A 22,581-nucleotide genomic window follows, 5' to 3' on the forward strand; every position below is an offset into this window, starting at 1 on the left:
CGGACTGAAGCAAGTTTAGATTATATATTTTTAGTCTTTTTTTCGCCGCCAAATCAGCCTGTTATTACTGCGGTCGATTTCCTATACACTAACACGCAAGAGTAAAGTTTTAATACATAATATATGTCAATTTAAAAACCAACCTCATGTAGCGGTCACCTCTCTGCCACCTCTCGTTCTTGAGTAACCGATGGTGTCCGCTATCTCACGTATGTGAAACGCGCAGCAACATATAAATACACTCAATCATAGTGCTGTGTTTTTCCTGCGCGCGCAGAAATGGAGGTAACTTTTTTATTTTGTTTTTTTTAAGTGACAGAGACAAACACACGGGACTGGCGTGTTATTATATAGATAAACCAACCTAGAATTTACAATATAAAACACAAATGACTAAAGACATTATACGTGGAAAGATAACACTTTGAACATTGAAAGGGGGGCATTACAATACGAAACGACATATAACTAATATTGATTTAACAGTACATTTAGATGCAATCGTAAATTGAAGCTCTATTCGCCAATGCAAAGTCATTGAGATTAATATCCCTATCTAGCGTCGATCTAGAACCCCAAACACATCGCCGAACACATTGTCGACCGTAGCAACGAGAAACATATCTTTGTTCGTATGACATTCGTTGTTAAAGATAATGGAGGTAACTTTTCCGCTTAGTTTGTTTACATTTTTACCTCCAATTCTGCGCGCGCATCGGGCATTACGTAATCACTTGGATGCGTGCGCAGGTAAATATCGGGACTGTGACTCCATGTATAGGAATGATATCTCACGCGGTTGTTGAGAGATTGGTGTGCTTGCACGGTTTTTGCCGCTCAAGTAAGAACTTTACACTTGCAGGGCATTTATTGATAAAAGTATCAATTGACTGTGAAAAGCTTTCCTTCCTGTTAGTGTGTGTGTGAGTTCCAAATTTTTAAACATGCGAAAGAAGTCCTGTGAGCGGTGTGTTTTTAGCAAGTTTGGGGACAGTGGCCTTGGTCGTTAATTTGCCAGCCAAATGTAAACAACGATAATGGCACCAAGAGCTGCGTAAGCACGTGTATAACATTTAATCTGAACAGTGTTCTCTTCGTGAGTTCAAACATTTTAATGTAAGCAATGTGTTGTTTGTATATGTCTAGTTGCTAGTATAAAGGATTGGAGAATCATTCTGTTTTGGTGAGTTAAATTTATAGTAAAGTACATGCCCTGCAGTTCAACGAGGAGAAATCTTTTTGCGCTGACATATAAATCTATTTAGTCAGACAAATCAATGTCAACGAACACGGATTTTTTTGTTTGCACAATTTTCACGTCTTTTAAATATAAGTCAAAGCTATAACAACAGAAAGGTAACTTTTTACATATTTTCGTGAATTCGTTTTCTGGAAAGGAGGGGGATAAGACGCACTCTTTTCGCACAAAATTTCATTGAAATATATTAGATGGATAGACTTGAAACAAGCAGCTAGCTATCTATTCCTAAATAAATAAAAAATATTTCCCAATATAGGAAAACATTAAAACTTATAATATGGGAATATAAAAAAATATTTGTCCTACGTCACTACACAGGATCTTTCTCCGATCGGGTGAGTGTCCCCCGGAGTAAACCACTCGATCGAGTGAGTCAGCACTGGCGGCAATATTTCACCACCTGATTTAGTGAGTCATAACTGGCTGTAAATTTTTAGCTAGCTAAATACATAAACAAACCGAAGGTGCTTGGGAGACTCTTAGTTCTTGCCTAGCACCTAGTCAGCTTAAGCTCTAGAGACAGCTAACTAGCTATATGTTAAAGATAACAATATTTCTTTACTATACTTTGTGTCAGATATGATAAAAAATATGCACATTTTTCTCTATATAGCTTGCTATACTGGCTTCTTACTAAACTAATTTCATGCACATGTCTATAAGACAACTAAAATGAGCTTCAGATGCACAACATGTGCAACCTAGACTGAAAATATGCACCATGTAGTCAATCCAACTTGGAACGGCACAGTGATTTTTTTTTTAATCAGTGAAACGGCGCAAAATAAGTTTATGACTTAACGTAAACAAAAATTATATTGCACTTTTGGCCAGCGGCTTGCCTTTTTAAAAAGCAATTTTAAGCAAGAAGAATACTCACCCGAATAAAGTCTCTCCCGATCGGGTGGTTGCGCACTCCCTCGATCGGGTGAATTACCCCAATTGGGGTAATTCACCCGGGATTGGGATATATATATATATATATATATATATATATATATATATATATATATATATATATATATATATATATATATATATATATATATATATATATATATATATATATATATATATATATATATATATATATATATATATATATATATATATATATATATATATATATATATATATATATATATATATATATATATATATATATACCTATAATTAATTTCCCATATATGTCTGATAATATTCCTATTTTTTATTTAAATACGAAATCATAAGCCTGTGAGAAAGTCCACTTGATTGAAGAACAATGAAAAGGAACTATTTGAATTTTTGTGTAGAGGCTGGAATGCTCATTTGTGTAGAGGCTGGAATGCTCAGCAAGGAAATATATAGGATCATGTACTTTTACTAAACCGTTAAGGAAGATTGCGTTTTGAATGTTTGTTTTTCAATGCATTTTTAAGTTTAAACCAAGTTGGTTTAACAAATACTTTTAAAAACCATAAAACTATTTTATTTTTATTAACAATTAAAGTATATTCAAATATATGTCCTTTTTTTAGGATTATTTCTATTGGTATTGGCCTGATGATGACTAAATGAAATTCCAAAAAGTATTTCAGTGATGGCCTATCAGAATTTTGTGTAAGTAGCCTTCACTAGTCATGTGGTAACAAAATGGTGCATAGTTTTTATTGGTAAAAAGAAGTAACTAATAATCAAGCAAAAAAATGAGACAGCAACGATTCGTCAGTCAACGATTCGTGTTTTTGTGCCAAACTGATGGATTTTTATTTGTTATTGGGCTAGTTTTACAATAATTTACAGTTTCGTACTTTCTAGTATTTTTAACATTACATTACAGCAATAAGCCAAAGGCATTGCACAGAAAAATTTGTGTTTAAATAAACAAGAAATAAGTAATAAAATTTGAAAATTAAATGTTACCTGTTTAAGGTGATAGTACCTCTTTTTCCAAACAGCTGCAATATTTACTTAGTGCTTTGTGTATACAAACTTTCTGTACTATTACTTGAAAATAATAATTTTGACTTTTTATCTTAATTGCTGAGTCAGCAGAAACTTTTAGTTAAAATGTACAATAAACAAAAATAAAATCGGCTTTTACGAGCTCTAAATTTAACCTTGTCATTTTTTAACCTTTAACCTGATTTTCCGTCTGCTTATGTTTCAAAATGAGCTCTGTGTTAACCATGTTGAAAGGGTGTGCAGAGCGTTTTTGGTCAGTCATATTTTTCTAACAGTAGGCTTTATTTTTTCTAAAAGTTTGGAAAGTAGCATTTCCTACTGCATCAATCGAGATTTAAAGAAACATGCCTGGATAAACAATATTTCCTTTTCATAACTGCATGATTTAAAATTTCAGACATGTCTGAATTTTAAAGGGAACCAGAAGTATAAAATGATGTTAGACTTAAGTTATAAAGCTTAAAAAGTCGGTTAACAAGTCTTTTTTAATTTTAATAAAAGCTCCTTACGTTTTTAAGAGATCCACATTTAAAGAATTTCAGATTTAATTAAGTTGCACAAATTATGATGTCATATTTAAGTAATAGCAAATTTTGAAAACACCATCAACAACATCACTCAACATCATTTTATACCTTTGGTATAAAATAATGTTGATAAACGAAAACAAGCCTATCAATACGAACATAACACCTGAGCAATAAATCGCTCACCTAAGGTTACAATAATTTAGACTGGACGTGCAATTTGAATAAATAGAATATGTTTATAAATGCATATTTTATTACAAAATCTCTTTTTATCTATTGTATATATCTTGTCTTTTTATATATTTTAGTTATTTTTTAATGCAATTGTTAAGGAAAATAACATTGATTTCCATATGAGATGAATTCCTATAGATCAGCTAGAAAATCTTTTGTGGAATTTGGGGAGCAATTAATGGCTCAGCTGGTTTCTCACTTCTCAGAATTGGGTGAATCTTTGCGTGAGCAAGGCGGTCGCTATCCCCCTATTGGTAGGCCTGCGAAAATGCTGTCAGAAATTGGAGCTTGCGCAGTGCAGTACTTTAAAAATTGTGGTAAAATTTTTTGTTACATTCCATCTTTGTTGTTATTAACGTTTCTCTTTAATAACTATGCCATTTCTTTATGTATAAATTTACAAGAACGTAGTAGTGAAGCTATGTTTGGCAGAATTAATTAGTTTTTTCAAGATATTTACTTTAAAAAGAAATTGCTGAAGCAGGAAATTCTTGGTGAAAAAAGATAATAGTATTATGGCTATAAAATCGTAGCAGGAAAACACTAAAGAAATATAGCCTGAAAATAACCTTTAGTGACTTATTATGTAAACACAGATTTTGTGGATTTTTAAAATGGTTACTGCCACCTTAAAGTAATAAACACTTACATCACACCAAAAGATGATATTATTTGTGATTATGTTTTTACACCTTTTTACACCTTTGCCTAACTTCATAATGTGTATCCACATCTTTACAACAGCAATGCTTTCATTTAATAACTTATTCTTTACTTCACATGTTAAACGCCAACGTAAATTAAAACTGTATTTAAGTGATATTATCTGTACAGGAAAAACTTTACAGCATTCGTTTGCAGTTTATTAAACCTGAGGGTTTTTATGCCTTCTTGAGGTTCCTCAAATGTCCTACAGAAGTTTTGGCGACAAAATTGTAGGAGATTTTAACATACTAGCTAAACTAGATATTAACAAAATAATTACAATTGGGGAAAAATTAATGAAACAAAGGTATTTTTTGGACATTTGTTAAATATTGAAGCCTGCGAAGGTCCTGAAATTCGGGGAAGAATGTTGTGTTAATGCTAGCAATATTTAGTACATTTTAGGAGTGTAAATTTAACCAAAGAACTAATTCCTAATTCCACTGAGACGCACTAAATTTGAGTCGTGTATTTTATTGCCAAGCAATAAAATACACGACTCAAATTTAGAAACAGTCAATGTAACCACCTATGACAGCCAACTTTGGAATTAACTTCTTGTTTCGTGATATTTTGTCCATTATTGTACTTGACAAAAAGCCTAAATTTTTAGGTTATTAAGGAAATTTCAGAAACAGGTTTGTTTTTAGGTTATTTAAAAGACTAGGTGTATGTGGCTACCATTTGTCTTTTATTTGTCATTTATTTGTCATTTGTCATTTTTCAATTTTCAACACCAAGATAGGAAAAAACTGAAGTTTTCTTAGGCTGCCATTCTGCAAGTCCCACAATGGCTGTCTTAAGCTTGACCTCATTGTCCAGTACTTGTATAAACGTTAGCTCAATATATGCAATATCAAATGTAAGTTTTAATCTCCTTGATGTTATTTTAGAAAACAAATGTTTACCATTATGGATTATATTGTTTAAATGAATTAAACATGCAAGTAGGAAAAAGATATCCATATGAAATATCACAAGAAGAAGCATGGTGTTAAGAATGGTGAGGAAAAGGAAGTTCTTTAAAGTATTCGTGTGGAATTGCATGTTTCAGCATGGTAGCAATGCATGCTTTCTTCTCTTCTTGTTTGTTTTAATTGTAGCAGAATGTAAAAAGTGTTTGACTTATCAAAACAAAAAAATGTCTCGATGACATTTATGATTCTTATTAGTATACTTATGTTGACTTTGCTTTGTTTAATATTTTTTATTTGTTGTTTTCTTTTTGTTATGAAACAAATGTTTTGCAACAAAACAAAATTCAAAACAGTGTCTGTTTTCAACAGTGCCATCATAAAGGAGAATTTTCTTCTATTATTATTCAGCTTAGAAATTCGATTGGTCAGTTTATTTGTTGTTTAACAGGAAACAGCATCATTCAGTTTTTTTGCATATAAAGGGACATGTGTTTAGATGTTGTGGTTGGTTTAATGTCTTCAAATCATCTGTAATATGTGAGACATGTTTCAATTAGTTATTATTACTTTTTGTATGGGATGGATTATTGTGGGGCACAATATTACTGTATCACCCATTTTCTGTGTTGGATGTGTTTGTTTGTTTGTTTGTTATTTGTTTGTTTGTTATTATTTGTTTGTTTGTCTAAATATACAAAGATTAACTATGTCTAAATATTAGCTTTGTTAAAGCATTGAGGAGAAGTAATTAGTTCATGAACCCGTACATCGATTATTCTAATCTGTGGTTAATGTTTATTTATCATTATTTGAATATTATATGTAATCGAAGGTAAAAAAACATTTTGGGTTGTTGTGTTTCTAATTTTAAAATCAATTATGTACAATAGTTATTCTGTTCATACTTTTTGTTATTTGAAATTTGTTTGAGTTTGAAAGATTTCATCAAAAATGCTAATATATAAAGTGTACGTGTTTTGAAGAAACTGTCTTGACGATATGATCTCTTAAAGAGCACAGAAAACTCAGGCAGTTTTTTTAGAATTTAAACAAATTAAGAGAAAACAATTTCTTTCTAACATTATTTGAAAAGGCGGGAAATATTGTTTGTGCTTTAATATCAAGGTTATAAGCTGGGATATCTTAAATATTCTTCAAGCATATATCTGTTAGAGTAAGGGTACTGCCTTGTTAACTGCATATTTGAGAAATAGTATAAAAAAACATGCACAAATATAATAATAGGAGAAGCAGGATTAAGGTTTTTTTTATCTCCCAGGTCATAAGAATTTACCATACATCTGCTATGCCTAATACCACTGTTGATTCATTCTTATTCCTTATTTACCTATATCTTTAGTTAATTTGCATCTTAACAAAAGTGTCTTGTTTGGCTTTCTGTCTGGAAGATGTTTATTTAACCTTTTCGTGCTCGCTGGTTTCTATTTTCTGTAGCAAGGCACCCTGTTTAGATCACATGTTTAAGGAAGTTCAACTGAGAATATCTGACATTCTCTAAAGTTTATTGCAAATATAAGAGGTGATGGAGTGTGAGAATTGACGAAGATGGATGCAAACGAATTTAAGTTTTGATTTTAGCACGGAAAATATATGAAATACAGATGGAAGATTTGCATGATAATTTTCTTTTTATGTAATATGTTTGTAATAAGTTCTTTTTATGTCTCCAGATTGTTACGAGATTCATTTGTGACTTTTGGTGATAATCTCTCATTTTTACAATAACTTCTTTGCAAATGATTGGAAATACTATTTTATGTTTCTTTATCACAGCTAGCTGCTCCTAATAAACGCCTGAATTCTGCCGACATGCAAGAAAATATGTACTGGGTATTTTCAAAGAACGCTTTTTGTAACAGTTTTACATTATCAAGTGTTACATTATCATTTGATAATGCAACACTGTTACGAAAAACTTCGTGCATTTTTATATTTTTTAAAATAAGTGTTTTTTGAAAATACATATGGATTTTTGGCTGATTTTATCATAATGTGCTAGGTGCATTATCATAACTGTCTTTCTAGTTTACAGTTAAGTAGCTACATTTACCAGTTTTCATATGAAATGATAGCTTTTATATTTAGAAAGGTTTTTACAGATTACTATAAACACTACTTCTGTTTAGGGATGTATTAGGGCAGTTTAACTTGAATCATGATGTGGATGACATTCTTTAAGTATGTCTAATTTACCTACACATTAAAGTGGGAAGATATATTTCTTTAGGAGGGAGGGGCACATTTTAGCATGTGCTTTTATTTGAGCTTACGTTATCTGCTTTGCTTGATTTTGGAATTCAGTCCATGCATTCGAGCTAATATAAAGTGCTTGTAACAGAACATACAACTTTATAAAGTTTTTACGTACTTTTTATTCCTCTCCAGACACCATTGATTGTAGCAAAACTGCTATAGATAAAATGAGGCAGCTTGTTAAATCCTTGACGTGTAAACTTTTTACTTCATGGGTGTGTTTATGTGTGAATTGTTTACCATGGGCAAACATTGAAAACAAATACAAATAAATATGAAACACTTTTTGGTGTCAAGCACCAATATAACAAAGTGTCACTATTTTTGTAAGACATTTCCTGATTTGTAACAATAAGATATTTGTGTTGAGGAGATAACACATTTTATATCCGTTTTTTCTTTACATAAACAATTTGTCTGAGATGTTATAAATGGCGAAATAGCTGTTTGTCTACTTGTTGTCGACTTATAGTAAGATTTGACAAGAGTGAGCTCCTAAAATAGTTTCATAGTAATTGGAAAAAAACAGTGTTAATCTGAAGTCTGGCAATGTAATTATTATTTTTTTTCTATTTTTTCTATTCATTCCCTATCCTTTTAGTGATTAGCCATGAAGTCTGGAGGAGTTGTTGTGAGTTGTTTAATTATTGTTGGAATTTTTGGCACTCCGTCAACTGCTGAATATTTTACGTCCACCAGTCATCTGAAAATGTTATTGAAAAGCGAACAGCAACTAGCCTACAAACTCAAAGATTTTATCTCGTTCGAAGAAAGGAGAATTAACAAACTTCGAAAGTTTTACGAGAAAATAGAATTTCTTGAAAAACTCACGTCTACGAGAGATATCAATTCATATGTTGGTCATCCTGTTCAAGCTTTTCTCACTTTGCGAAGAATGGTGAAAGATTGGCCTGCTCTTTTGGAACGTACAACTTCTAACAAGGAGAAAAGTAACTGAATCTTTATTAGGGATAATTCTGTTTTGTCTTATTTATTATTTTCTTATATAAACAATTTATAAAAAGGTTAAAATGGATGGTATTTACGGTAGGTAATGGTAACAAATAAGTCGTAGTGCCAGTAGGAAATTCAGAAAAAGAAAAAGTTAAAATAATTTTTTAAATAACTTCTTTTTGTATGTGTTCTGTGGCTATTTTTCTTTTGTCAACAAAACCTGTGCAAACAGCGGTCCGATTTTTATGAAAATTTATATTTTATAACTTACAGTGAATCTTCAATCTATTCACATAATTAGCATGTTTTATTATGCACCAATCATTTGCAAGTATTGAGTCCTAACAGTTATACTTTTCTTTTAGACTTTCAAAGTCTCATAGAAGAAAACAACTATATGTTTCCTACTAGTGAAGACATGGAGGGAGCGAAGGATGCGCTGTTACGATTGCAAGAAACGTTTTCTTTATCCGCTCATGAGATCGTTGAAGGAATTTCAAAAGATGTTCCCATTGCAAAACTTGGTATAATAGTTTGCTTCCTGCTCTTTGGCTGGAAGTCCTGTTTACTCTGTTAATCGTACATATTTGTTTTTTATTGGCCTTTTCTCAAAAAATCAATTTTATTGATGCCGAGGTAGCGTAAACCCAATATTTAATATCTGTCGTTCAAATATTTTAAAATAATTCTAAAACACCTGTACCCATGGATCTGGAACCTGGAATTTATCAACGAAATACGAATTAAGAATCACTTTTTGATTTGTCTGAAAGCTTTATGTTTTAACGTCACTAAAGCTTCTTTTCAGGTTGAAAAGGTTCATAAATTTGTTTACTAGGAAAATGTTGAGATGTTGAAATGGTTGAAAAGGTTCATAAATTTGTAGGAAAGTGTTGAGATGTAATCTCTATACGTTCCAAACAACTGGTTATAATTTAAGGAAATGTGTAACGTCCCTGCGGTAATTTTTTTCTTTTACAAATACAACTAACTAGCTTCTGTTCTCTCTTCTCCGTAGGTGCAGAAGATGCTTTCGATATTGGTAGAAAAACATACTTGCAGAGTAAGCATGACGTCACTACTGGATGGATGAGAGAAGCGCTGAGACTGCTTGAAGTAAATAGAGGTGTGAATGATGGAGCGCCAACAAGATACGAAGTGCTAGATCATTTAGCGTGGTCGGAATATGTGGTATGTCGAAAATTCTAATCTCTTTAAAATAAAAATGCTGAATTGTGTGTTTGAAATCCTCTAAATTATTTTTTTAGTAATTCTTTTGTGTCGTAAAATTTTCCTGGCAAGTCCTGCGTGTCTTTAACAACTTCAATATCCCCAAATGGCATAGTATTTCTTACACTGCATAATGAAATACCCTTCTTCCAATGAGCCCCCACCTCTTAATCGAATATCTATGGTATACGATTTCTCGGAATCAAACTAAAGCAATTTTTATACTAATTTTTTTTTAGTTGCAGACATATAAAAGTAAATCAGTAAATGCACATCTAATTTGCTGCTTTATTTTTTTATTTATTTACTAGTATTTAAACCCCTAAAAAATCCACCTGAGCAGACGAGCAATAAACAAAATTCGTCATTTTAATTCTGATGACGTCAGCGATAATCCGTTACACACAAAAAAATGTTTTTTAGCAATTTTTTCAATTGTTGCCTCTGTTAAATAGCATACTAATGTAACAGATTTGTTTTTTATTTTTTATGATAGTCAAACGACGTGAAATCCGCATTTAAACATGCACAAGAACTGCTAAAATTAGGTAAAACATTACATTCATTACAGCCAAGTTAATTACTTGCAATTTTGTTTTTGTTGATTCATTGTTTTTACTGAATGCTGAACTGAAGAGTGCGTTTCCATGTGAAGGTATGGCATTTGATGAAGAACTGGTACGATGTCTTCCTTTAAGTGATTTGGAGTTTGAGCGATGAACGCCAACAGAGGATATTGATATAAACCAAAATAAAAATGTCTCTAAGTTTTACTGTTTTTTTCAGTGTTAACATTTCATATAAAATAACAACACTTCTCCGTAGATCCTGAAAACGAACGCTTTAAGAGCAACGTGAGAGCGTTTTGGAAAGAGATGAACGAAACTGTGAACAGTAACGAAGAAGAAAATGTCTCGAACCAAACAAGGAAAGCGAAAAAGCAAAGAAAACGAAAATATCCCCGTTTTTATTACACATCTGACGAAGATGAACATGTGCGATATTTTATGGAGAAGAAAAGGAGCCACGAGCTGTGTCGTGGAGAGACGGAACCTATTGTAAGCATCCTATTCTTATTGTTGTCGAAATTTTTACAAAGCTTTTTATTATAAGCAACGCGAAGGAGCGTAAAAAGATGAAGCACGCTTAAATCAAATGATTTTGCTGCAAAATTTAAACCATTATTATTGTGGAGCCTTTAGTTCTAAAACGAATTTTAACATTTTGTGTAAAGTTTCCGACAGCCAAGTAAAAATCATTTAAAAATTTTTCGGTGTTTGCATAATTCACATAAAAAACTGTTGCGACACTGCTAATGCAAAGAAAGTGAAAAAATAAAATAAGCCCTGACCATCCCTACAGATGACTTCCATTTGCGATATTTGACATTGTGTATGCGCTAAAGATCTAGAAAGAAATCGTCTATTGATCTCTTTTGATGGGCTCTGTTTTTTTAGCCAAAGCGTCACACGAGCCAACTTGTATGTTGGTACAAAACTGGTCATCCCTTGTTAGTGTTGAAACCAGCCAAAGTTGAACGAGTGTTCCCAAAACCGGAGATTCTACTTTTTAGAGATGCTATATCGGACAATGAGATAGAGAAGGTTAAAATACTGGCGCATCCTTTGGTGAGTATACTTTAAATCAAGAAAGTCGCGAATTTTTCATAACCATGTATTCACGAAAGTTTATGAACCTTTAATTTGAGAAAGCGAAAAAAATTGATCATACAAAGTTTGTAAAATTTTTTAATATGGCTAATTTGTGACAGTTTGTGTTCGCGAAATATAACAATCTTCCCATCCTTAAAATTTACGTACTTAGACCATGTTTACATGTTGCGAATAGAGATAAATTTCGTACTGGATGCGGGACGAAATGCTTCCGTTCCGATGCAAAAAGTGAAATGATTTCGCTCCGATACTGAAATTGCATCGTGTGAACAAAAGCATTTAAACCAAATAGCCACATTTAAAAGGTATTGTAAAACTGTATTTTGAACAGGTGAAATTTTGAACATGATTTTGTTTGAAATATAGTGTAAACACTAGAAGAATTTGATACAGCTGAAGAGCGGGGTAAATGGTCAGTGTTTTGTTGTAAATACCGTTTATGTGTGTATTCTTTTAGTTGCAACGCGCTACTGTGCACAATCCGGTGACCGGAAAATTAGAGTTTGCTCATTACCGAACTAGCAAAAGGTAAGTGTACTTTAAGTCCAATCTTATCCTCTACAGTATCTGTATTGCCATAAGGAAAGAACAAATGCTTTTATATTTTAAACTGATTTAATCTGCTGTGAGATGGCACAATGTGATTTTGAATTGACTGGGTAAACATCACTGAATGACGTAATCACTGAATAACGTCATCACTGAATGACGTAAACACTAAATGACGTAAGCATAGAATGACGTAATCACTAAATGACGTAATTACAGAATGACACAATAAGGCCTAAACATCACTGAATGTCAAGATATTGCAGTTCTAGTCTTTCCACCCGTAAAGCACACTTTATCGTTTCCATTACTTCTCCATACTCTATACTGACAGATGGTCACTTTCTACAAACCTGTGTTTAGCGCTTGGCTTGATGAAAGTCATGACGAGTTAGTGGAGGTGATGAATCGAAGAATAGACGCATACACTGGACTTAATATGGAAACTGCAGAAAAATTGCAAGTGGGTTCACTCTAATTTTTCAAATTTGCGTGATATTCATCACTTTTACAGATTTTATACAAACGAAACTTATGTGTATTAGAAGCTTTTGTTATGACATTGAATGTTTGTTATTATTTGCGTCGAGTTATTTTACATTCAGTTTATTTACTGCTTGTCTTTCAGGTTGCTAACTATGGTATGGGTGGCCATTATGAAACTCATTTCGACTTTGCAAGGGTATGTTTTAAATCGTACAAAACATTCGTTCTCAGAGCCACTGCTAGCTTTTTATCATCTTTATCTCATGTAAACTTGACTTCTAGGTTATTCCGTGGTAATAAAGAATTATTCCTTAATATAAATATAAACATTGATATAAAAGTTGTTTAAAAGTTCAATGAAATCAGGAGCAACAAATATCTTCACATTCATTTATGTATACATGTTTTGATGCGCACGCACATACACACGATCATGACATTAGCACGCAATTCTGGAAATAGGTGCTGTTTTCTGTTTTAGACTGTGCCGTTGCACCCTCCTCCCTGGAAAAATCGGAGTGATTACACGATGGTAAATCCAAATCAAAAATAATTCTGAGGCCACTCTCCTTTGCAGAAGTAATAACACAACGTTTTATAACAAAAATATGTTTTCTAGAGTTTTTTGCGTAGGAGAGTGTAGCGCATCGTGAGACGTAAAAATTCAATCCTGCAACTCATACGACGGAATCGATAAAACACCAATATTTTTAATTACCTCTGCGTTGGAGGGTGGCACTGTTTTCACCTTTTTTAAAATATATGGCCATACATATTTTATACAGACTTTTATTTAATCAAAATTCAAAACAACGAAAAAGTGATAAAGCATGCGTTTAGTTATTTGATTGACAGTTAATGGAAATTCTCACTGGACCAATCAGATTTTAGAAAGCTATGTCGTAAAAACGATTGTATTTTACCTATGGTTTTTTCTTCTCTTATAGCGAACAAAAGCAAAAGAGCGTGAAATGTTGAAAGAAAATGGTAACCGAATAGCAACAGTATTGTTTTATGTAAGTCGCCACTACACTGTTATTTTTGTTTTTATTTTTGTTGTTCTTAGTTCTATAAATGTACTTTAATTTCACTGTTTTACTTTCCTTTGACTTCGGGCAGTATATCATTTGCAATGAAAGGAAGTTGAAGTGACTGCAGCGAGGGGAGGGGGGATGTATACATTGTCTACTGAGAATGATTTACCCCAATCGGATTAAGTTAATAGTTAATTGAGGAGTGCTATTTTGTGCATTGCTAATATACCGCTTTGTGGACAGCGTAAGATACGACCTGGTGTAGAGCGGAATATACCGCCTGTTGGAGAACGGGATTCAATTTGTTGTCCTAAAATTGCAAGCTGCAAACAAACCCGCTATATCATTTTTTTATTTTTTTTTTTTTGTTTGTCTAAAAGACTTACAAAAATGATCTATTATATAATAAGTAGTCGATAAAGCCCGTGGAGAAATCCACTTAGGCAAAAACCTCAATAAATAAAGTTGTTTTAGACGTTTTTCTGACGTCAGCAGTGCAATTACAAAAAATTTTGACGAAATTCGTTTCGTTCGTTGGTTGTGCAGAGGTTAAAACGCTGATCAAGAAAATGTATATGATCATGTGCTTTTAATGAGCGGTTAATGGGATAAAAAAAAAATTGCTGACGTCAGCAATGGCCAGTCAAACCCCCAAAAAGTTTTTTATAGAAATTTATATACCTGTTGCCTTCCGTATAGGTCTTGAAACGCTGATCAAGAAAATGTATAGGATCATGCACAAACGGTTGCAGAGATATTGGGGTGGGAAGGTTTTTTGGTGACGTCATCGACCCGTCCATTCCGAAACGGATTTGGGGACCCAGGTTTTGGAAAATTACCCAAATTGGTCCTAAGTGACCCTTAGTTACCCACGCGGTGAAAAAAGATTGACGTCACCATCTCGTTTCCAAGTTATTTTACCCCCGGGGCTTATTTGTCAAAAAACAGCAAATTCATCTTAGAATACCGTGGCAAGTAGTGCTTATGACAAATTTTCAACCAACCGCAAATATAAGTACATAGCAACGCCCATAGCAACCATTTTCGCATTTTTACACAATTTTCTTGCCCCTCCGTTGATGTATAATTCCTTGCGATAGCTGATGATACTTTAGGGCCTCCTAGGACAATATATGACAGTTCTGAATATTAAATGTGGTGTTCCACAAACATTCAGAAAGCTGTCTTACGACGCACCCTCCGAAGTGAACTCGTCAGAGTTTACTCGTCATCAATTGGCACCCACGCTTTACAATTTCTTCTGTGGATGCAGGCATTAGTTATTTTGTCGAGATATTGTCTGTTTCGCCTTGTTTTAGCTTTTTCCAAAAAATACCGCATCAGTTCTCTGGAAGACCAGTCAGCCTTGCGAAAATGCGCTTTGTTCAATCCATACACGTGACCTTTGAGGAACAAAAGCGACCGAAAAGGCGCTCGAAATAACGCATGTTATTCAGTTATTTGGCAAGACGTCGAGCAGCAAAATCTCATATTTTGCCTATACTCCTGCTAGTAACTGGTAACCATGGCAACCAGTCAATGAAATTTTCGACTTAATTTTGTAGTACCGTCACATACTATGGTATCCTCATTAAGTATCTTCAGAAAAGACAATCCTCTATGATATGCTTTTTTTCTAGGGAAGCCGCCTTAACAGTTCCATGAGTGAATGAATGTGTAAAGTTTTTTAAATCACTTCTTCATTGACTTTCGATTACGACCAGTATAATGTGTGTATCAAAAGTCGGCGTAGCATACGTGCAGTAATATGACACGCAGAAATAGCTTACATGTTCTTTCTTATAAGCATGACATAAGCATTCGTAGGCTTAAACTCGGTCATTTTTTAAGCATATGCTAAGCATTATATGAAGCCTAAGAAAAGGTTGTGGAGTTTTCATGTTTTTTGTTTCGTCCGCAGTTTTTCTTTTTATTCTTTATGTCTGAATTAACCAGTATGTAGTGAGATTTAAGTTGTAATCACCGATATTCAACATTAAAATGCAATATATTTTTTTTAAATTAGCAAATTTTTGCCCCAATCTTTTTGCTAATCTAAATATTCTAAGAATTACCTAAGCATATTTTCTTTTATAAGCTTTATTTTGGAAGTTCATTTGCTTATAAAAAAACATGCATGTTGTGTAGGTCAAGATTTTATTCCATACATACTCTCTTTTGATGTTAAGACTGATTTAAAAAATCTTAATCGTGATGCGTGTTTGTTTAGATGAGTGACGTCGAACGTGGCGGTGCTACAGTGTTCACGAATATAGGTCAAGCAGTGAAGCCTAGTAAGGTAAGAGTTGAGTGTTATTGTTACGTGTCACCATACATGAAGTAGCATCCGATAACGCAGTTAAAGCAAAGCTGTTTGTTTTTCTTGTTTTGTTTTGGGCCTATCGTACCTGTAAAAACTTCATATCTTTTTCAGAGTTCATTTGGGCTGAAATTAATTCCGTTTTGCAGTAAAAAAGGTCTTCATTGGCGTTAGAGTCATGATTCGACATTTCGGCATTTTGCCGACAACTCTTGTACAACCACATGTCATAGATATTTCAAATGCTTCAGGAAAATTTTGCTTCACACTTATTTCATTCCTCGACAGAATCTTTTAATTTAGATCTTTTTTTTCTCCAGGGTGACGCGGTGTTTTGGTTCAACTTGCATCACGATGGCACTGGCGATTATGACACTCGTCATGCGGCTTGTCCGGTATTACTTGGCGAGAAATGGGGTAGGATATGTTTGCTCGCTTTGTTATTTCTTATGTAGGTCCTTGGTACTAGTTTCTAGACATCATCACCATCTTAGCAACTGTCTTAGCTAACTGTGTTCAGTTATTTTTTTCTATCACAATTTCCACAACATCGTAAGTTTTATTTGTCATTCTAACAAAAGAAATAATTTTGTTCTTTTAAGCATTTTTCCGCAAAATTAACGCCCAGGGTGACCGCTAATAAAATGAGAACAAAAGTAAGGAGACAATTGACATTTTTAAGGATGTTTTGCTGCGAACGAGAATAAAAAAAAAGGAGAAAACCAATTTTAGTTCTCTATCTTTTTGTGTTACATACTATGTTCTTTAAATTAAGGAGAATAGCTAAAATTTCAAATTTTTAAAGTATATTTTGTTGAAATGTAAACTTTATATATTTGCAGAGTTGCTTCGACTGCTCCAATAACTTTATGACTCTATGACTCTAAAATTTACAAGACGTTCTCCTATTTATATATTAAAGATAAGATACTTTAGAATGTTCTAGTATATTCCAGATGTTCTATATTTACTATTAGTAGTTTCTAGTATAGTTATCTTATTTCTGGAATATTCTCCAATGTCTCTTATATTTCTAGATAGTACACAAGGTTCTAGAATGTTCTTGCGGCAAGAGTGCCTATTTTCAACACTCCTCCTCACTCGCAGTCCGTAAGGTTCTTCAATCCGATCATCGTTCGCAACTTATCAAACTGTACTCGTCCGATTCCTTTCGTCATTATATCTGCGATCATATCTCCACTTTGACAGCACTTCAATTGGATTTGCTTTGATTTAACTTGCTCTCTTACGTAATGATATTTCATATCGATGTGTTTGGCTCGTCCGTGAAATTGAGGATTCTTTGTCATTGCGATGGCTGATTGATTATCTTCATTGATGATTGTTGCATTTGGCTGCTTTTCTCCCTAAAAGTCGTCGTAGCCAAATCGATTCCTGTGAGGCTTTTGATAATGCAATATATTCGGCTTCTGCAGTTGACAAAGCTACACATGTTTGTTTCTTGCTGTTCCAGCTGATTGCTGCTCCGCTCATCATGAATACGTATCCAGAAGTTGATTTACGATCATTCAAATCTCCAGCCCAATCTGCGTCAGAAAATCCTTCTATTGTTGAATTCTTTTCGTACAAAAGACCATAATCAATTGTTCCATTGAGATACCTCATGATCCTCTTAACGGCAATCCAGTGTTGTTGTGACGGTTTTGATGAAAATCTGGCAACATTGCTCAAAGCATAAGCGATATCTGGTCGTGTTCTCGTAGAAAGGTAAAGTAACTGTCCAACTACTGATTGATACATCTCTGGATCAACGAGTTTATCTGTTTCATTTGATTTGATGAGTTTGCGTCCAATCTCTACAGGTGTTGCCACAGGTTTGGAATTCTCCATTGAAAACTTCTTGAGTAGATTTCTTGTGTAACTTGGTTGTCCAATCCAAATTCTTCCTGCACTAAAATATTCTATCTTGACTCCTAGAAAATGGTTCATCTTCCCCATGTCTCTGATGTCGAATCTATCTCCAATCATCTTGATAAATTCATCAATACGTTTATGATTGTTTCCGGCCAGTATGATATCATCAACATATACAGCGATTATGAATGTTTCTTCATCTGTTTCAAGCGTGTATATACAAGGATCGTTGTTTGATTGTTTGAAGCCCATACTCTTTAGATGTTTGTCAAGTGCTTCGTTCCAACATCTAGATGATTGCTTCAATCCATAGATACTTTTCTTGAGTTTACAAACCAAGTGTTCCTTTCCTAGAATTTCAAATCCCTCTGGTTGTTTCATATATATGGTTTCGTTAAGTTCACCGTTCAAAAATGCAGTTCCAACGTCGAGTTGATGCAGGAGAAGTTCTTTCTTGACTGCCAATCCAATCAACGTTCGTATTGATTCGAATCTAACTACCGGAGAAGTTGTTTCGTCATAATCTTCTCCATATCTTTGATTGTATCCTTGTGCAACCAATCTTGCTTTGTATCGTTCCACATTCCCATCAGAGTCTTGTTTCTTTTTGTATACCCATTTGCTGCCAACAACTTTTCTGTTTGGAGGTAATTCAGTCAATTCCCATACTTCGTTTTTGTGTAGAGAATCCAATTCGGCTTCCATTGCTTGCATCCACTTGTCTGCATCATGTCCTTTGATTGCTTTAGAAAATGTATTTGGATCTTCTTCTTGAGTGATGTATACCCATTCTCCGTAACGATCAGGAGGCCGTCGTTCTCTTACTTGTCGCTCTTGCTCCTCCTGTATTTGATTATCTGTGTTTTCTTCACGAGGTTGTAATTCGATCTCTACTTTTGGTTTGTCTATGTCACGGTCGTCTTTCAATTCACCACAGATTTCATTGAATGTCACATTTCGGCTGTAAAAGACTCTCTTCTTGTCGTTGTCATATAGACGATATCCCTTGATTCCATCACCGTATCCAAGAAATACACTCTTCTTGGTTTTTGAATCAAGTTTCTTTCTTTCATCTTTTGGTACGTGAGCATACGCATCACATCCGAAAATTCGTAGATTTTCGACATTTGGTTTCTTTCCAGTTAATACTTCAAAGGGTGTCTTCCCTTTAACTGCTGTCGTTGGACATCGGTTACGAAGGTACGTTGCTGTAGCCAAGGCTTCGGCCCAAAATCGTTTTGGTAACTTTGAATCTGCTAACATTGATCTTACAGATTCCATGAGTGTTCTGTTCATCCTCTCTGCAACTCCATTTTGTTGCGGTGTTTTCGGAATTGTCAACTCATGATGAATACCTTCCTTCTTCAAATAGTCTTCGAACTCTTTGGATGTATATTCTCCACCATTGTCAGTTCTAAACGTTTTTATCTGAATTCCAGTCGATTTTTCCACAGTTGCTTTCCATTCTTTAAAATTCTCAAACACTTCACTTTTGTGTTTCATGACATATACCCATACGTATCTTGATTTATCGTCAATGAATGTAACAAAATATTCTGCACCACTAAGTGATTTTGTTTCTATCTTTCCACAAACGTCGCTATGGATTATACCAAGGAGATTTTTCGATCGATCTCCTCCTGTCTTCGGAAACGGTATTTTGCTTTGTTTCCCATCAATGCACGGTTCACAAAATGTCGGTTTCTTTGTTGCATCATAATCAAACCCTTTAACAAGTTTGTCCCTTGCCAATCGTTTAAGATTCTGCACACCGAGATGACCGTATCTTCTATGCCAAATTTCTTCCTTTGTTGTAGCGTTATTATCACATTTCATAACTGTGTGATTCTTCGTATTTCTCAATCCATTACAGTTGAGATGGTAAAGGTTGCCATGCTTTGTTGCTGTACCAATGATTCCGTGTTTCGCATCCACGATATCACATTTGAAATCTTCAAACTGAAACTTCTTTCCATTTGTTGCAGCTTTTGATACACTAAGTAAATTGTACGAAAGTTGTGGTACAAATAAGACATCAGATAACTTGCATACAACGTTTCTGTTTTCTGAAATGTTCATTTCCAAGGTTACTGTTCCTTTTCCAATTGCTTGTACTGAATATCCATCACCGACAGTGATATCTTGTGGTATTTCAAGTGACGAAATTTCTTCGAACAATTCCTCTTCGTTACACATGTGACATGTTGCGCCTGAATCAACTATCCAGTTACTTTTTCCTTTGACTGCCAAAGTATTTTCAGCAACTAAACTGATGATTTCTTCGTCATCATCTTCTTCTTCTTCAGCCGTACACACATTTTGCGGCTTCATTCGATTTTTACCGTACGTCGAAGGAGTCTGTCTCTCGAACTTCTTCGTTAATTCTTTGCAATATCGTTTCACATGACCAATCTTTCCACAGTGATAACATCTGGGTCCCTTTCTTGGCTTTCCATGATTCGATGTCATTGCTTTGACATTCGTTTCCAAAGTGTCCTTATCTTTCCGCTTGCTTTCCTCGTGTAACAATCGTTCAGTTACGACTTCAAGCTTCGGTACTTCAGCACTAGCCTCCAGAGCTGTAACTAGCATATCATACGAGTCTGGTAAGCTTGCTAACAAATGAACAACTTTACTTTCATCATCCAACGGGTCTCCAATAATTGCAAGTTCATCGAAAATTTCTGTCAAAGCTTTAACGTGCTTTTGAACAGATTGCTCATCTTTCAACTTCAAGTCATACAACTTCCTGCGTAGTGTCAATTTATTACTCCATGTCTTCTTTTGGAACTGGTCTGCCAACTTCTTCCAAACCTCAGTAGGATCTTCTGGATCTGGTCCAAGCAGGTATAACAGCGTTGGTTCCACCGACAAAACAATCGTTGCTAACGCACGATCTCTACGCAAATTAAATTTCGGAATTTCTCTCTCTTCAGTTGGAGCATTTTCTCTTCCATCAACAATTCCCCAAAGTCCATCTTTGATTAACGCCATTCTACACTGTACCTTCCAGGTAGCATAGTTTGTTCCATTCAATGGTTTTATCAATACTTTGGTGCTTTCCATCGCCATTTGTTCCGTATTCAACTAATCCGGATAATCCGTTTCAGGTTTCCACAATACGATTTTTCGTGCGAACTTTACACCAATCCAAACCAAAATCAAAACAAACTCGTCGGACACACAAGATGGCTTCTTCTTCTTGAATATTATTTCTGTAAATATTCAATCTTCTTGGGCATAGACTGGGCCCATAACCTGTTGAAATGTAAACTTTATATATTTGCAGAGTTGCTTCGACTGCTCCAATAACTTTATGACTCTATGACTCTAAAATTTACAAGACGTTCTCCTATTTATATATTAAAGATAAGATACTTTAGAATGTTCTAGTATATTCCAGATGTTCTATATTTACTATTAGTAGTTTCTAGTATAGTTATCTTATTTCTGGAATATTCTCCAATGTCTCTTATATTTCTAGATAGTACACAAGGTTCTAGAATGTTCTTGCGGCAAGAGTGCCTATTTTCAACATATTTAAGTACTTTTAAGAAGATTTTCTTTTTCTAAGGTTATTTAAGTAATTTAAGGAGGAGTGGTCACCCTGACGCCGGAACTACTGCGCTAACTTATTGAAGGTGTTTCTAAAAATGTGTTTGTCACACTTTCTAAGACAAAAAAAAATTCCCGTCGTTTTTAAAAAAAATTATAGACTGGTTTAAAAATAGCCGACAATGAACTACCAACATGATTTTTTTTCTTCTTTATAGTGAGTAATCGTTGGATCCACGAACATGGTCAAGAGTTCAGAAGGCCGTGTAAATTGAACTTAGACGACAATAATTGAATTCATCAATAGACAAAACCGCAAAAATATAAACCTCTTTTTTACATATTTATTTTTGTTAATAGTAGTTATAGAACTTTTAATATTTTTAAACCTTTTTTTAAACATTTTTATCCGTAGCATGTAAATATTATAAGATATTGTCATTCATTAAGTCAGTTTATATATATTTTTAATAATTTCTTTTTCAAAATTTCTTTTTCTTTTGCATGGTGTGTGTATAGTTAGCGTGTGTAGTTGCTGATGGAAGATTTTATAGATTGCTTTGTTTACGTTTTAGCACTTGATGTTTTTCCCAAAATTTATAGTGTACTTTTCAATTTTTTAATTTACCAACACTTGATATACCTTAAAAATATTTCCAAGAACAAAAAAATGGTTGTTTTAATAAACAGTGATGATGCTTACAAACATAAAAGTACTCAGCATTGCGCATTTTTAGAAGGGTTTTTTTGCCAGCTCTGTTTGTTTCAAAATCGCAATTGCATTACCATAGTTTCAACCAATAAATTTGCTTCAATCGCTGCGATTTTTGTGTGCGCCTGTTGTCTGTTACCAAAGCACATTGTGCTGCCCGGATCTACGTTTTGCTCAATGATCGTAGTAGTGGATTTTCATCCCCTGGGGTTAGTTACATGATGTTAATGCCGCTAGCGCTTACCTCGACGGCTGCTCGATGTCAAAGGAACAAGAAACCCCCTACCACAGTAAGACTTTTGCTTTTTTGGTACGATGTTTCCGT

General features: G+C 34.0%; 1 protein-coding gene across 6 annotated transcripts; it reads left to right on the top strand.

Moving 5' to 3' along the window:
• Positions 1-677: 677 nt before the first annotated feature.
• LOC130641954 (prolyl 4-hydroxylase subunit alpha-1-like) lies at positions 678-21,876 on the top strand. 6 transcript variants are annotated; one of them, XM_057448995.1, is made up of 18 exons: positions 680-1,183; positions 2,782-2,863; positions 5,571-5,680; positions 7,742-7,793; positions 8,470-8,818; positions 9,188-9,346; positions 9,841-10,013; positions 10,549-10,600; positions 10,878-11,110; positions 11,510-11,680; positions 12,183-12,253; positions 12,638-12,737; positions 12,903-12,956; positions 13,242-13,292; positions 13,708-13,776; positions 16,025-16,093; positions 16,435-16,531; positions 21,763-21,876. In XM_057448995.1, the coding sequence occupies exons 5-18, from the start codon at positions 8,479-8,481 to the stop codon at positions 21,837-21,839; spliced, it is 1,716 nt and encodes a 571-aa protein (XP_057304978.1). In that variant the 5' UTR covers positions 680-1,183; positions 2,782-2,863; positions 5,571-5,680; positions 7,742-7,793; positions 8,470-8,478; the 3' UTR covers positions 21,840-21,876. The 6 variants fall into 6 exon arrangements, with proteins under 6 accessions (XP_057304982.1, XP_057304977.1, XP_057304978.1 ...); XM_057448994.1 differs by lacking the exon at positions 7,742-7,793 and having other exon boundaries at positions 679-1,183; XM_057448997.1 differs by lacking the exons at positions 680-1,183; positions 2,782-2,863 and adding an exon at positions 4,153-4,289.
• Positions 21,877-22,581: the final 705 nt, after the last annotated feature.

The sequence above is a fragment of the Hydractinia symbiolongicarpus genome, chromosome 4 (assembly GCF_029227915.1).
Source record: "Hydractinia symbiolongicarpus strain clone_291-10 chromosome 4, HSymV2.1, whole genome shotgun sequence".
NCBI classification, from domain to species: domain Eukaryota; kingdom Metazoa; phylum Cnidaria; class Hydrozoa; order Anthoathecata; family Hydractiniidae; genus Hydractinia; species Hydractinia symbiolongicarpus.

Coding starts and splice junctions, on each gene's coding strand:
- LOC130641954 (XM_057448994.1), top strand. CDS start 8,479: ATGAAGTCTGGAGGAGTTGTTGTGAGTTGTTTAATTATTGTTGGAATT. Junction 8,819..9,187: donor AACTTCTAACAAGGAGAAAA/GTAACTGAATCT, acceptor CTTTTCTTTTAG/ACTTTCAAAGTCTCATAGAA. Junction 13,293..13,707: donor ATCGGAGTGATTACACGATG/GTAAATCCAAAT, acceptor CTTCTCTTATAG/CGAACAAAAGCAAAAGAGCG.